General features: G+C 36.8%; 1 protein-coding gene across 3 annotated transcripts in view; it reads right to left on the bottom strand.

The window, feature by feature from the left end:
• SNX16 (sorting nexin 16) overlaps window positions 1-10,946 on the bottom strand; it is a 39,140-nt gene extending 28,194 nt beyond the window's left edge. Inside the window, exons 1-4 of one of the 3 annotated variants that reach the window (XM_059901386.1) lie at window positions 10,775-10,946; window positions 8,815-9,062; window positions 8,588-8,727; window positions 2,796-2,882 (exon numbers count right to left, since the gene is read on the bottom strand). In XM_059901386.1, coding sequence (XP_059757369.1) covers window positions 2,796-2,882; window positions 8,588-8,727; window positions 8,815-8,962 — 375 coding nt within the window. In that variant the 5' untranslated portion in view covers window positions 8,963-9,062; window positions 10,775-10,946. Of the gene's footprint in view, window positions 1-2,795; window positions 2,883-8,587; window positions 9,063-10,548; window positions 10,754-10,774 lie in introns of those variants that run through there. The other 2 variants (XM_059901384.1, XM_059901385.1) reach the window with 2 other exon arrangements.
• Between the last annotated feature and the right edge of the window lie 4,685 nt (window positions 10,947-15,631).

Raw genomic sequence — 15,631 nt, 5'->3', positions numbered from 1 at the left:
AATTAAAAAAAGAGAAATAAAAAAAAGACTAGCGTTCTACAGAAAATTTTCTTTCTAAACAGTGTTATTTTAACTATGTTAAATAATTTTCATATTGTCAATTGACTATTTTTTTCCTCCTAGTATAGATAAATGGAAAACATAAACTCTTCAATGTTAGAAATCAGATCTAAATAGTTTCTATATAATACTAAATTCCTAGCACAGTGCTGAACTCAAACTACTCATTTCACAAATACTTCATGATTGGTTTTATAAAATGAAAGATCCTAAGATTTTACTTTATTTTTAACAATTATAAAAATAATAACTACCATTTAAACTGTGTGGCTGCTGGTGTTTGACACACATTTTTGATTCTTGCCAGTAAAATCAGGTGATGGGTGGAGCTCTTGCTGGTACCTAGAAGACTGACACAGACACTTATCAATTTTAAGTGCCCAACTCAGAGTATCAAGGAGATATTTACTAGATTCAAATTAAACTTCTACTAACATCTTTCTTCAAAAGCTTAAGAGCTATCTAAATCTCAGCTTGCCTAAGATAAATATTTTGGCAATAAAGATGAATCTAGAGAGACAAAGGGAAGTAAACACTAAGTAATATTTGAGTCTTAAAAAGAAAAATAAGAAGTCATAAAGGATGAAATAGCTCAAAATTGAAACTATTAGAAACTGTATGAACAAAAATTATAACAATTTCATAAAAAAGCTAAGAATTCCACTTAAGTATCTGGTAACTTCATGAATCACTTTGGTCTTCTTGTTTGTTTAATCATTAAAAAAAAAATAAACAGAAGTAAAGAATTACAGGTTTTTAAATCGTGAATATAAGAAGAACTCAGAAACAGAAAATAAAATTTACATATAATGGTAGAAATATATTAGAAATAATACTTTTAAGTATTTTGACATGTTGCAAAAAGTCATCTTAACAATACCTTAATCAAGGATAAAATAGTTTAGCATTTTATATTTTACCTTTTCATTCAAATTGAGGTTTTCAGAAATGGTAGAAACTTTTTGGCATCCGGGCAGTTGCAAAGTCACATAAATGGAGTTTCCCACCACCAAACATTTTAAGAATATACCAACTTGAGAAGTTCTGAGTGTCCAGGAAGAAGGTGGGGGGAGGTGGCAGATGGGAAAGAATAGGACCAGTAAAGTTTCCTCTACTAAACATATGTCAAAATTAGGGAATAATTTGTGGTCCAAGTTCAGCTTACTTGGCCTCTCAGAAGTATCATAAATCACTTGCTTCTTTTGGAAAAATGCTCTTTCTCTTGGTTTCTTAAATACCAATTACCCCCACCTGCCCCACCTGATTTCTCTCCAGCTCTGTGAACGCCTCAGCTGCTGTTTTTCTACTGAACTCTTACTGCAATTAACTCAATGAATTCCCTAGTGTTGGAAATTTAGGTTGGTTCTAAGTTTTTAACTATTAAAAACAAAATAAAACATGAACAAAACAACGGTACATAAAGCATCATGATAAGTATCCTTAGGGCTAAATCTTGCTCATATCCATAATTTATTATATAGGATAAATCCCAGAAATGTGATTGTGTCAAAATTATGCTCAGCTTTAGGGTGTCCTCTAGGAAGACTCATGTTTCCAACAATGGATAATACCATTTAAAGCCTGCCAACTTGACAGGTGAAAAATTGTTTAATTTTCTTTTCTTGGAGTACTTGTGATAGTAACTTATTGGTCATTTATATTTCTTCTGTGGATTACCCCATTCATATCATTTGCTGAATTTTCTATATTTTTTTTTTTGTTACTTATTTTTAAGGGTACTTAATGTACTGAGGTTTATTATTATCGTCTTTGTCTATGCAGTGGGTAGAATTCTAGATGGCCCTATGACCTTTGCCCCTGGTGTTGCCTCTGTGTTTTGTTTTTACACAGGAAAAGAGATTCTGTAGATGCAATTAGGGTTACTATTCAGTTGACCTTAAGAAAGGAAAATTACCTAGGTGAGCCTAATCTTATCACATGAGCTCTATAAGGGTAAAGGTTCCTGGCTGGTGACAGAAGAGAAAGTCAAAGATATTCAAAGCACAAGAAGGACTTGACAGTCTCTTCCTGACTTTGAAAATGGAAGGGCCATGTGCAAGGGCTGAAGAACAGTCTTTATGAGCCAAGAACAACTTTTGGCTGACAACTAGCAAGGAAACAGGGACCTTGGTCTCACAACCACAAGAAACCAAACTCTGCCAGCAACCAGAATGATACTGGAAGCTGATTCTTTTCCAGACCCTCCAGGTAAGAGGCCAGTCAAGCCAACAGCTTGATTTTGACCTTGTTTGATCTTAAGCAGCAAACCCAGCTGAGCAGTCCAAATCTCTAGATAATGAACAGGTAAGTTTTAAGCCACAGTTTGTGATAATTTGTTATACAGCAATAGAAAACTAACACAATGTGCTAAATTTTTCTTTCTTGTTCATTCTTTTGTAGTCATATGATTTAGGGGGTCTTATTATACATATACATCTTTTCACACTCACAAGATTATATAAATAATCACTTATATCTCTGTTGCCAATTTTAAGGTTTTCACATTTTTAATATTAAAAATAATTTTTTGTTTCCAATAAAAGGAAGTTATGCATAGAGACGGGACTTCGAACTATTAAAGTTAAATGAAACAGTTAATTTTGTTTGGAAATAGCAAAGACTTGACTTCGCTCAAATAATTAACAAGGAAGAAAAAACACAAATATAACAGCAGAACTCCAGGAACAGATAATTCAAAACTGAAAAGTCAGTTTTAGATTTATTAAAGTACTTACTTTATCATTAAGCCTAGAGAAGTCAGTGTATCTTCTAAAAACTACCCAGCTTTCTTCTTGACTCTTCTTTACTAGTATTTTATATACCTATGCAGAGACAGCGAGAAACAGAGAGAGTTTTAAAATATATTTATGTAAAAATATTTAAATATTCAAACCAAATAATTTTAAAACTTTTATTTGACAACCCAGATCATACAATTAATATATAAAAAATATCAGAAATTATTTAGACCATCAAATGTTCAAATAATCAAATGTAGGTACCAAAAGCAAGATTTTTTCTTAAGAAACATGACTGACATATTTGAGGCAAAATGCTTTTTTGCTGCACACTAATAATAAATAAACTTATCAGCCTCCAAAGTATATTTTATGCTAATATATTCTAAAATTAATAAAAGAATCAATCATACTTGAAAAAACTTTGAATAATCTTGTCTTATACAGTCAATTTAATTTTTAAACTCAGTAACTGCCAAGCAAAGTTTTCAAATAAATTAGATGTTTTAATCTTCAAGGCTGAAATACAAGGTAAAAAATACCCATATTAGATAAAAGTTTACATTTATATAATTATGTACAATTATCTAGGCTATTGAATAGAAAACTTGGTTGAAGCAAGTCAATATTTTAAAAAGCATATAAGAAAAAGCTAGATCCTATTTTTTATAAGTATAATTTTGGAAGTACTATTTATAACAATCTCAGAGAAACATCTCCTGGTAGTTTTTGGTACAGTGTTTTGAGCTAAACTATATACATGACATATAAAAAGTACTCAGTAACTATCTATTGAATGAGTGAAACTCTCTTAAAAAGAGTAACTTTTTTTCTTAAAGTCTGCTGTGCAGTAACTTTCAATTGTAGCTCTAGAGCTGCATTCTAACCACACGTGGCTATAGAACACTCAAAATGTGACTAGTCCAAATTGACAGGTACTATGCGTGTAATACAGACCAGATTTCAAAGACTTAGTATGAAAAAAGATGTAAAAATACATCATTCAAATGATTATATACTGGTTACATGTTGAAATTATATTTTACGTACATTAGGTCAAACAAAATACATTACTAAAAATAATTTCACCAGTTTCTTTTTACTTTTTCTTAACATGGCTACTAGGAAATTTTAAATTACAAATATGACTCATCATAATCCTACTGGATGATCTAGAGACAATTCATTATTTAGGGACTGTAGATCATCCTTACCATTTGATTTTTCTCCCTTACAGACTTCTTTTTCAGCTTTGAAGGGAGTCAGCAAGGGTTAGGATGAATCCCTTTGTTTTGAAGTAAAACATAAGTAATTTATCTTTATAACATTTAAAGGTGAGGAAGAAAATTATTTGGATACCCTGTAAAGTCTCCAGACAGTCCTGATGTAAAAATAGTCACGAAGGGGATACAAATAAAACATTCTTTTTAGGAGTTACTAATTCAAACAAAAGGGATAAATTGACTTCAAGACTTTTGACTATGAATAACTGATGCGTGATACAAGTCAACTTCATATGATAATTAGGTTTATCTATTCATAATACATACCAACTTTATTTTCCTGTTTTAAAAAATGAGCCCTTTTCTAACTAAGCCACTCTTTACAGTGGTCCCTAAACACTCCTGCTTCTCTAGGAAAAACAAAGAGGTTTTCATTTTATCTTTTCTAGAAAGCTCTCCTACTTTTCTACTTGTTTAAGTAGTGCTTTCAATGAAAACTTTATGGACAGTATTGATCATTGCCTCCTCTATGTTCTAATAGCAGTTATTGTCTCTACTCTTTATTTGAAACTTAGTATGTACTACTTTGTACTGTCTATCTTGTTATGTACTCCCTGTTTTAAGTAAACAACAACAAATGTAGATGTATACACTAATCATAAGATACATACAGAAAAGAGCAAAAATCTTAAGTATATAACTTAATGAATTTTCACAGAGTAAACACACCATGTAACTAGTACCAAGAGCAAGAAACAAAACATTACCAAAGAAGTCCACCTCATGACTCTTTCCCGATCCTACTCACCACCCCTCCTAGTCACTTTTTGTTTTTAAACACTTTTCAAAGGCTTGACACTCTATATAAGATCTTGCCAGTTTGTCCTAATACTTTCTTCAGTTAAGAGATCAATTTAAAGAAATATACCAAGGTAAAATTATTTTACAAACCTAAGACTCCCAAGCTTGTAACTCCAGCTTAGACTTCTACCCTAAACACAATACCGAATATATAGAGGTATAAAATACATATATGTGTGTACACACTCACATGCACATACACATACCTGGCGTCTCCATTTTGATGTCTAACAAACATCTCAAACCTAGCACTTCCCAAAGCAAATCCTGATCTTCCCCTCAAAATTTGCCATCTAGTTAAATGGCAACTCTATTCTTCACATTGTTTAGACCAAAAACTTCGGGATCACCTTTGATTTCTCCATCTACCACGTCCCAAGGCTCTACCTTCAAAATATATCCAGAATCTGATCACTTCTTAGGGCCTCTTCCACCACCTGGTCCACGCCACCATCATGTCTCCCATGGATTACTTCAGGAACCTAACTGCCTCCTGCCTCTAATCTTCCCCCACAAAAATCTAATCTCAATTCAGCAGCCAGAATGAGCCTTTAAAAAAATTAAGTCAGATCATCTGAGTTTTCCTTTTAAAACTTTTCAAGATTCCCATCTCATTAGTAAAATTAGTAAAATTAGTAAATCATAAATTTACTTCATAAATTTTACTAATTAGTAAAATCAGTAAAATCTAAAGGCCTTATAAAGTCTATGTACTCTACTTGATCTGGGTGTCACACTCGCTTGCCTTTACCTGTTACCTCAGTTCGTACATTTCTTCCCATTACTTATTCTCCTGTCAGCCACAAGGGTCTTGGCAGTTATGCCACCTGTCTGGAAAGCTTTCCCCCCAGATATTCCCATGCTAAAATCTTAGTGCTAACACCTTTTCTGTGAGGCCATGACTGACAACACTATTTAAATTGCAACTCCAGTTTCAAGAAACTCTCTATTTCCTTCCCCTGTTTTATTCCTTCCTATAGCACTTATCACCATGTGACATACTAGCATTAAAAAAAAAAAAAAACTTATCTTTCATTCACTCAGTCGAGTTGTTGTCCCAACATTACCTGGAAGAGGGCCTGGCACATAACAGGTACTCCAAAAATGTCAAATTAATAAATAAACGACTATGACTAATTTCATATTTGCCACTTATTTCTTCCTCTGTATTGTCTTGAAAGAGTTTATATTTATATATCACTGCCTTAAATTTGCCTATGAACTTTTCACACATGTCACCACAATGAATGCTCATTCCTTCGTATGGAAGGTAGGTCAATGTAAGGAAATGAGCCACCAATTTATTATAATTTCCAAAAATCACTTGCAGAAAAGTCAGGTCCATGCAGATTTCCCATCATATCATCAGTCTTACAATATTTGAACTCTAAAGATTGCCTCTTCATAAATTATTTCAGTATTTTTTTTCTTGGTGGTCCTTCCATACTATCATAAACTTACAGCATGAAATGTTGAAATAAATAGGAAATCATTACTTCAAGAAAATCCAAGAGAAAGAACAAACTAACAGTTTGAAAGAACAGGCTTATAAATGAATTTAATTTAGCAAGGTCACTGGATGCATAAATATATAATAACATATGAGACCAAAATATATAAACTAGCAAGGAACAAATAGAAAACATTATGTCAAGAACCTCAAACGACATCCATACCCAGAAATAAATCTTACCAAAAGATGTAAGACGTCTGCCCTGAAAACTACAAAATATTATTAAAAGAAGTTAAAGACTTAAGTAAATGGGTTAGGTTCATAGATTCAAAGACTTAGTATCGTAAATATGTCAGTTCTCCCTAGATAGATTCAATACAATCCCAATGCAAAGGGTCAAGACAATCCCGAAGAAGAACAGCAAAGCTAGAGTAATTAAGTTACCAGACGTCAAGACTATCATCAGGCTTTAGTAATCAAGACAGTGTGGAATTGGTAAAGCAGGGAAAAATGGAACACAGAATCAGATCCATACATTTATGGTCACCTGACTTATGACGTAGGCAACAGAGTAAATGCAGAAGTGAAAGAGTTGTCTTTTCAATAAAAATTTGACTTTAGGGAGAAAAAAAATGTGTCTTGACCCTGACCTCACACCACGGACAAAAAGCAATTCCAGATGGTTTACAGATCTAACTGTGAAAGGTCCAACAATAAAGCTTTTAGAAGGAAACATAGGACAACATATTTGTAACCTAAGAGGAGGCAGATTTTATTTTATTTTATTTTTTTTATAGATTTATTTAATTTATTTATTTATTTTTGGCTGTGTTGGGTCTTCGCTGCTGTGTGTGGGCTTTCCCTAGTTGTGGCGAGTGGGGGCTACTCTTCGTTGCAGTGTGCGGGCTTCTCATTGCGGTGGCTTCTCTTTTTGCGGAGCATGGGCTCTAGGTGCACGGGCTTCAGTAGTTGTGGCTCGCAGCCTCAGTAGTTGAGGCTCGCAGGCTCAGTAGTTGCGGCACGTGGGTTCTAGAGCACAGGCTCAGTAGTTGTGGCACACGGGTTTAGTTGTTCCGCGGCATGTGGGATCTTCCCGGACCAGGGCTCGAACCTGTGTCCCCGGCATTGGCAGGCGTTTTCCTAATCACTGAGCCACCAGGGAAGCCCGAGGCAGATTTTAAAAAGTGCTAACCATAAAAGAAATTTAATACACTGGACTATATTAAAACTAAGAACTCTTGATTATCAAATGCACCATTAACAAAGGCAAACCACAGAGTGAGAGATGATAGTCACAATACACGTTCTGAAAAAGAACTTATGCCCAAAATGCATAGAAAACTACAAATCAAAGTGGAAAAGGCTTTCCAAAAGAAAAATGAACAAAGGTCTTGAACAGACACTTCAGAAGAGAATATCCAAATGGCCAAAAAAACAGTCTTAAATGCAAATTAAAACCACAATGTGGTATCATTCTACCCACTAGAATAGCTAAAGTGAAAAAGACAGAAAAATACCACATGTTGGGAAGACGTGGAGTAACTGGAACTCTCATACACTACTTAAAGGAGTATAACTTAGTACAACCACTCTGGTACATTGTTCATCAGTATCTTCTACAGCTGGGCAGATGATCCAGCAATTTTACTCCTAGGGAGCTATCAAAAAGAAATGAGTACATGTGTTTACTGAGTGACAAGTACTAAAAGGTTCACAGCAGTAGTATTTGTAAGAGTCCCAAACTGGAAATTATCTAAACGCTGCTCCTTAACAGTAGAATGGATAAATTGTAGTATATTCACATAAAGGAATAGCATCAGTAATAAAAATGAGCTGCCTACAATTACGTGCAAAATCAAGGATGAATCTTACAAACATAATGCTGAAGAGACCATACCCAAGAGCACATACTCCGTAATTCCACTTACATAAAGTACAAAAATAGGCAAAATTAATCTAGGCTATCAGGAGAGTGGGTATTGACTGACAGAGAGCATGGGGGGAGGCTTTTAGGCTGTTGTAATGGTCTGTTCCTGATTTGTGTGCTAGTTTCACAGCTGTGACTGGTTTGTGAAAATTCGTTCAAGTAAAGCAAAAGTTCACTACGGCAGGACAACTTAAGGGGTATAAACCATCTGAATTTTATGTTCAAGAAATTACACGTATAGGCTAACATCACTTAACACAAGTTTAGAACACAGGTTAATCAATTTTTCATCTTCTACTGATGTACAGCAAAAATCAATACTCACAGTAAATTTAGCTCTTTCTTCCATCACCTCATAACCCAGGATAATAGGTGTAGAAGGTCTATCTTCCAAATTCACTGTTTCAGGATTTTGTTCTTCACTTTCTCTTGGTCTAGCAGAATACTCAATGGAAGAATCTGCACCTGTAAATTTAGTCCTAATGAGGGGACTGCTACAGACAGATGAAGTGCTTTCCATTTGATCAGGTACACCTGTCTGTTTACAATTACCCATATTTGAGTCTTCTAACTGGCCTTTGGAAGAGTTTGAGCTTGTTGAGATACTCCCAAAAGAAGAACTTCTTTGGTTCCTGTTGGTTGCAAAACTGGAAGCAGAGTTCCCTATTGGCATAGGAACTGGGACATAAGGAGTTGCCATCTTCTTTTGGCTTTTGCAACAAACCTGCACACTTCTGAGTTCAAACAATTAGAGAACAAGTAATATGCAATCCATTATTTTCTTCTTAGGAATTCACTACCTAAAAATGAGAAGAACATATTGAAAGATTAGTCTTTAATCGGGAGCATTATCCAAAAAAAACCAAAATGCTCATATCCATTTCTTTTAATTTCGTGACACTCTATTACTTTATTTGGAATGAAAACATGCCCCAAACCTCTTCCTTTAATCCCAAAATATCATCTCTAACAACTCCCGTTTTTAAGGTAAGGAGAGCAGAAGTATTCACACCCTTTTTCTTGACCTTGATCCTTTTTTACCCATTTTATTTCTTCGTGATGGATTTCTATAACGTCCATTGTAACCTGATCTCATCTATATGAGTTGGAAAGAGGAAAAGTGATAAAGACCGTCCGGAAACTTTATTCTCTGCTTATGATCCTGACACTACTAAATACAGTACAGGGAGGGAAGGGTAAAGGGAAGGAAAGAAAGGGAGAAGAATTATTCATATTTCCTTCTGATTTAATTAGCGTAACTGAACAATTACCCAGAGTAATGATAGTGAGCCAGAAGCTTAGACACCTTGTAAGATAAATAATAACAGTTCTTAAAGCAACGGTTTATTAAACCCAGGATCAAATGGATTTAAAAAAAAACTTAGTCAAATTACATTAATCAAATAAACCCCAAAGAACATTAAACTTATATCCAAAAAGATTAAATGAATAAAAGTTTAAATATTCTTCAGTTTCTAGATCATCACTAATTCTGCTACGCCATAAAGTGCAGGTACGTAACAAATCTTCAAAACTCATACTCAGTAAGCTCTGTTGTCAAAAGGAGGAGTTTATCTTGCCTCAGAATAATTTCGTAATGATACAAAGAAAAAAGCTTTACCACTAAGTTAACTAATAAACTAAGAAATGGCGATAACTACAGACCGGGGAAATGGCACATAACAAGAGGTCTGCCTATCCAATTACATCTACGCAACCCGACTGGTGAGAAAGGTAGGAAACAAGCCGCTCAGGCTCTGACAGATGCTGAAATAAAATTTTTAACCCAGCACGTGGCTCTGGGATACCTTCCCCATCATCAAAGATTCAGGAAACTTGAGCTGCTCGGTTCCGCCAGATGGCCTCCCCAAAAAGAAGTAAATAAAAGTCTGAAATCTCAACCTCCTCACCGCCTGTAAGGTCGCCCCGCCTCTAGCCATTCGAATACCTGAGGCCGCAAGGCTGGAGCGGGGGGCGCTCAGACCAATACAGCCATTGACATTGCAAGGACGTGAGCGCTACCCAAACGTAAGAAAAACGTACTGGGCTCATTAAGAGTGTCTCCACTTTTGCCTTGGCATCGACATGCTCTGAGGACGAACATCTCAGGGCTACTCTGGAAAACCAAGGGCAGGTGAAGTGTCCCGAGCCTGAGCAACACGGTGGGCGAGAGAAGTCGGTGGCGAGAGCAAAGTGCAGAAGCCCGGGCTTAGCTCGACCCCAGGAGTGTCTGGTCGGTGTCTGATCAGGCCAAGGGTCTTCGGCTCGGTGAATGGCAAGACTCACCGCTCCCGGAGCTCCTTGGGGCCCCAAGACGGTCCTGCCTCAGCCGCCCAATGCGCAGCCAGCGCCTCCCAGACGCCGGGCGGAGTTGGCGGTGGCCTGAGGTTGGCCTGAAGCTCCTGCCGCGTACGCCCACCCTCCTGGGGAGCCGGCCCGCCGCCAGCCAACCGCGGGGGCGCAGGTGTCACTGCACGAGCGCCCAGGAGAGCGCCCGCTGCCCGGTCCCTACCTTAGCCCGCTCCGCGATCCAGCTCGGGCGCGCTTCCCTGGGACGGTTAAATCCGACCCTACTTAACCGCAGCTTTCTGTCTCCACCCACCACACCGAGAGGCCTCACGTGACCCCCTTCCAGAAAACAGCTGCTCCCTGCCTCTGCCCGCCTCCGCCCGGGCCGCAGGGCCCAGGATCCCGGCGAGGTGGAGGACGGGGCTGGGCGGGGCCGCCGCTCCAGGAAGTGACGTCACGGAAAGGGCGCCGGCCCCCCAAAGGCGCAGGCAGGAGTTGGGGGGCTAGGGGTCTTTGGCACCTAGGTTGAAACTAGTTTTGTGGTAAGAATTTTACCTTCTTTTCCATAGCTTTATTTTTGTAAGTTAACTTTTGAGAAATGGAGACTACGGTGCCTAGTTTGCCCCACAGGTGATGAGAAGACTACAATTCCCGGGAGGCACTGCGGCCAACATTGACCCGGGCTTCTGCTCTGCATCATGGGACTTGTAGTCATCACCAGTTTGGGCTGGTTCTACTAGGTTACAGATTAGTTTCCAGAATTAACAGCGTTTTAAGGGATGACAGTTGATTCTGAGTGAGAAGGTAGAATGCTCCGCTACAGCCTATTCGTCCTACATAATTCAGAACTCCTCATTGGCAGAGAACTGCTGAAATTCTTGTGTGTTAGTGGTGGATTTTTTTGTTTGTTTTTTTACTATCTCGAGAGCAATTTTATCTCAAATAATATGGTATTAGGCTTGTTAGACATGCACATTTAAAGAGCTGAAGATTATCAGGAAAGTCGTTCTTTGATAGTAAAATACTGAAATTCAGACCAGTCTGCAGGTCTGTTTATCATTAGAATTGAGCAATTTGATATAAAAATCTTTCCATGATTTCTAAGGCTTTGGAATATTACGAAGACTCGGAAAAATTGATAGTCGTAATTTCAAAATGCACATAGGAAGCTAATCTGGCTTGTGGCATAATAATGGTTTTGAGTTGATAATATTGCTCTTCCAGTGTGAATGAGACATAAAAAGAGAATTCTGTAGAAACAGTAGACTAAAACATGAGGTAGTTTTCAGGACAGACTTGGGAGTCTTGGCTGTGAGGTGGCAGTTATATCCATGATTTCTGTAAGTTAATAAAGGTATAGAAAGAAAAGAAAAAGGAGCTTTGCAATATTTTCCTCACTTGTGGTCAGGACTGCAGGTGGTAGCAAAAGATACTTCTGATGTGGGAAATCTGATAATCTAATATCAAGGAAGCTGAGGAATATTAAACTTTCAAGAAGTAAAGACATAGAGATATCCCAGTTAGGAGGAGAAAAAAGATCTAGGAAAAATCATTGGAATTGTCCAAAAAGAACTTCCTTCACTAATTATTGAAAGGAGCATACAGAATATACATACTATATGTAACTTTTATCTTCCAGAATATCTGGTATAGATGAATGTCTAAATTTTACTTTTAGAAAATGAACTGAATATTTCTTAAAAATAATTTTAAAGAGATATAATTGACATATAACATATTAGTTTCAAGTGTACAGGGTAATGATTCAATATTTGTATATGTTGTGAAGTGATCATCACAGTAAGTCTAGTTAATATCTCGCCATACAATTACAATTTTTTTCTCATGTGATAGTTACAATTTTTTTCTCATGTGATGAAGGCTTTTAAGACTTACTCTCTTAACAACTTTTAAATATGCAATATAGTTTCATTAACTATAGTTACCATGCTGTACATTACATCCCCATGGCTGATTTATTTTATAACTGGAAGTTTGTACCTTGTGACCCCCTTCACTCATTTCACCCACACCTCCCACCTCTGGAAACCCCAGTCTGTTCTCTGTATTGATGAGCTTGGTGTTTTGTTTTGTTTTTAATTCTACATATAAGTGAGATTACATGGTATTTGTTTTTCCCTGTCTGACTTATTTCACTTAGCATAATGCCTTCAAGGTCCATCCATATTGTCCCAAATGGGAAGGTTTCATTTTTTTATGGCTGCCTAGTGTTCCATTTTATGAGTGTGTGTGTGTGTGTGTGTATGTGTGTGTGTGTGTATCACATCTTTATCCATTCATTTATAGATGGACACTTAGGTTGTTTCCATATAATAGCTATTGTAAATAATGCTGCAGTGAACTTGGGAGTGCCTTGTATCTTTCTGAATTAGTATTTTGTTTTCGTTGGATAAATACCCAGAAATGGAATTGCTGGATCATATGATAGTTCTATTTTTAAGTTTTTAAGGAATCTCCATATTGTTTTCCATAGTGGCTGCACCAATTTACATTCCCACCAACAGTGCAAGAGGGTTCCCTTTTCTCCACATCCTTACCAACACTTGTTATTTCTTGTCTTTTTGATAATAGTCATTCTAACAGGTGTGAGGTGATATCTCATTGTGGTTTTGATTTGCATTTCCCTGGGGATTAGTGATATTGAGCATCTTTTCATGTGCCTGTTGGCCATCTGTATGTCTCCTTTGGAAAAATGTCTGTTTAGATCCTCTACCCATTCTTAATTGGGTTGTTTGCTTTTTTGCTATTGAGTTGTATGAGTTATTTATATATTTTGGATATTAACCCCTTATCAGATAAATTATTTGCAAATATTTTCTCCCATTCATTTTCTTGATGGTTTCTTTTGCTGTGTAGAAGGTTTTTAGTTTGATGTAGTTCTTACTAGTTTTTTTTGCTTTTGGAGTCAGATCCAAAAAATCATTGCCAAGACTGACATCAGGGAACTTACTGCCCATGTGTTCTTCTAGGAGTTTTATGGTTTCAGGTCTTACAGTCAAGTCTTTAATCCATTTTGAGTTGATTTTGTGTATGGGGTAAGATAGTAGTTTAGTTTCATTCTTTTGCATGTGGCTGTACAGTTTTCTCAACACCATTTATTGAAGAAACTGTCTTTTCCTCATTGTATAATATATTCTTGGCCCCTTTGTCGAAAATTAATTGACCACATATGCATGGGTTTATTTCTGGCCTCTGGAACATCCTTAATAATTAAGAAAGAATATCCTGTGGTTGTCAGAGTAAAAGTTGTATTATCACAGACAACATCTAATGGCTAATCTCTATGTATGGAATATTTTATTGATAGTTAAGCTTGGATGCCTCTATACAGTGCACAAAATCAAATTGAATTGCATACATTTTAATTTGTAAAGTAACAGGTCTTTAATTTGTAAAGACCATTTTTCTGCCCTTTCAGTATTTTAATTTTATATAAAAGATATATATCTAGCAGGATGTATTGAGCCCACTCAAGGTACTATTTTATACAATGATATATAGATAATGGTACTTGGTGGTAGTGGGTTTAAGGGGCAGGGGAGAGGAAAGGTAGAAAAAAACACAACAGAAGAAAGTATGTGCAATTGGCAGACATCTCTTGAGGTAGCTTCCTAGATCCCAACATTTCCCCCTTCTCTGAAGCTTGTCCCTCTTCTACAAGGCTGGGGCCCTCGTGGCCGTGTTCGTAATATGATACTTTTATAACAAAAGTTTTTTGTCATACTTGATTGTATCTGAAGAGGATATTTGACCCAAGTTGTGTTCAAATGATGCTCTCTTCTAGGAATTATTTTGAGGGCGGGTGGTGTGGATACAGGCTGGAAGTCACAGGAGCTAAAGTCAGACTAAGGGAAATTCTGTGGTCCATGAAGTCCCACGGCTGAGATCCCTGGAGTTGATCTGGTTCTTCCCCATTCTCCACTTTTCCTTAGAGTTCATGAGTAACTTAGTGTTCTTCCAATAGATTTGCTTTTTCCTTAAATCTAGCCAGAGTTGGTTATTTTGCTTATAACCAAGAGTACAACTAATACAGCAAGTTGGAATGAGGCAAACTGAAGGTGCAAAGTAAAAGCTGATAAAATGCAAACAATTCCTTCTCAATGATTTATAATAACTAAAAAACATAAAATGACTCTTTTTCAATTATTACTTTGATATATTCATGGATTCCCTAATTCATGTATGTTGTTTTCCATAGGCAGTGTTTCTGTAATCTTAATATTCAGGATCTGTACTCCACCTGCCCTTTATTTTCTCCCTGCCATGAAATTGTAAGAGTTCAGAAAAAGAACCACAAGTGATCTGTTCTTAGAGTAACAGGAGGTGTCCAAAGTTGTAACAGGGCAGCATGATAGCCAACTTTATTACAATGAATTTGTGACCTATGCAATTTCCTAAATCCAGGGTAGGAATTACATGACATTTATAATGGCACAAAGAAGAGACTTCAATACTGCTACCATTGATTAGTGATTTTCCACTCATCATATTACATAAGGAAGATTTTGAAAGCATGTGTGGAAATCCTACTGGAAATACAACAGAGAGACCAAATTCCTTCACCAAATCACAGTTACAGTCTTAGAACTGAAAGGGACCATAATGGTCATGAAGATAAGCCTCCATTTTAGAGCTAAGACTACTGAGGAAAACAGAAGGTAAAAGTTCTGCCTGTAATCAATCTCAGAGCCAGTGAACTCTTGACTCCCAAACTGGTAAACTTCTTACCATGCATAGTAAGACGCCCTTTTCTGAGCACTTTTGCACTCGTTATGTCCTAAATATCTTTCACCCTTACAATAGTGTCTTGCCCCTGGTACATTCTCAGTTAACATTTGATACCTGGGAAGTCTTCATGGATTTTATGCATGAGGAAGGCCTGCATTGGACCTTTAAGGATTGCTAGGAATTGAATAAGTAAAGGAAGCAGGAAGGGCACCCTAGGCAAAGTCAAAAACTTGAGAAAGGGCATAACAATGTGGGGTGCTGTGGGACACTGAGGAGACCAACCTGATTGGATTGAAGGGTCTTTGGATGTAGCTGGAAATAGCGATATGAG

Source organism: Balaenoptera ricei, chromosome 17 (assembly GCF_028023285.1).
Source record: "Balaenoptera ricei isolate mBalRic1 chromosome 17, mBalRic1.hap2, whole genome shotgun sequence".
Lineage (NCBI taxonomy): Eukaryota > Metazoa > Chordata > Mammalia > Artiodactyla > Balaenopteridae > Balaenoptera > Balaenoptera ricei.
The sequence above is the reverse complement of the archived record's forward strand: the minus strand, read 5'-3'. Positions and strand labels throughout refer to the sequence as shown.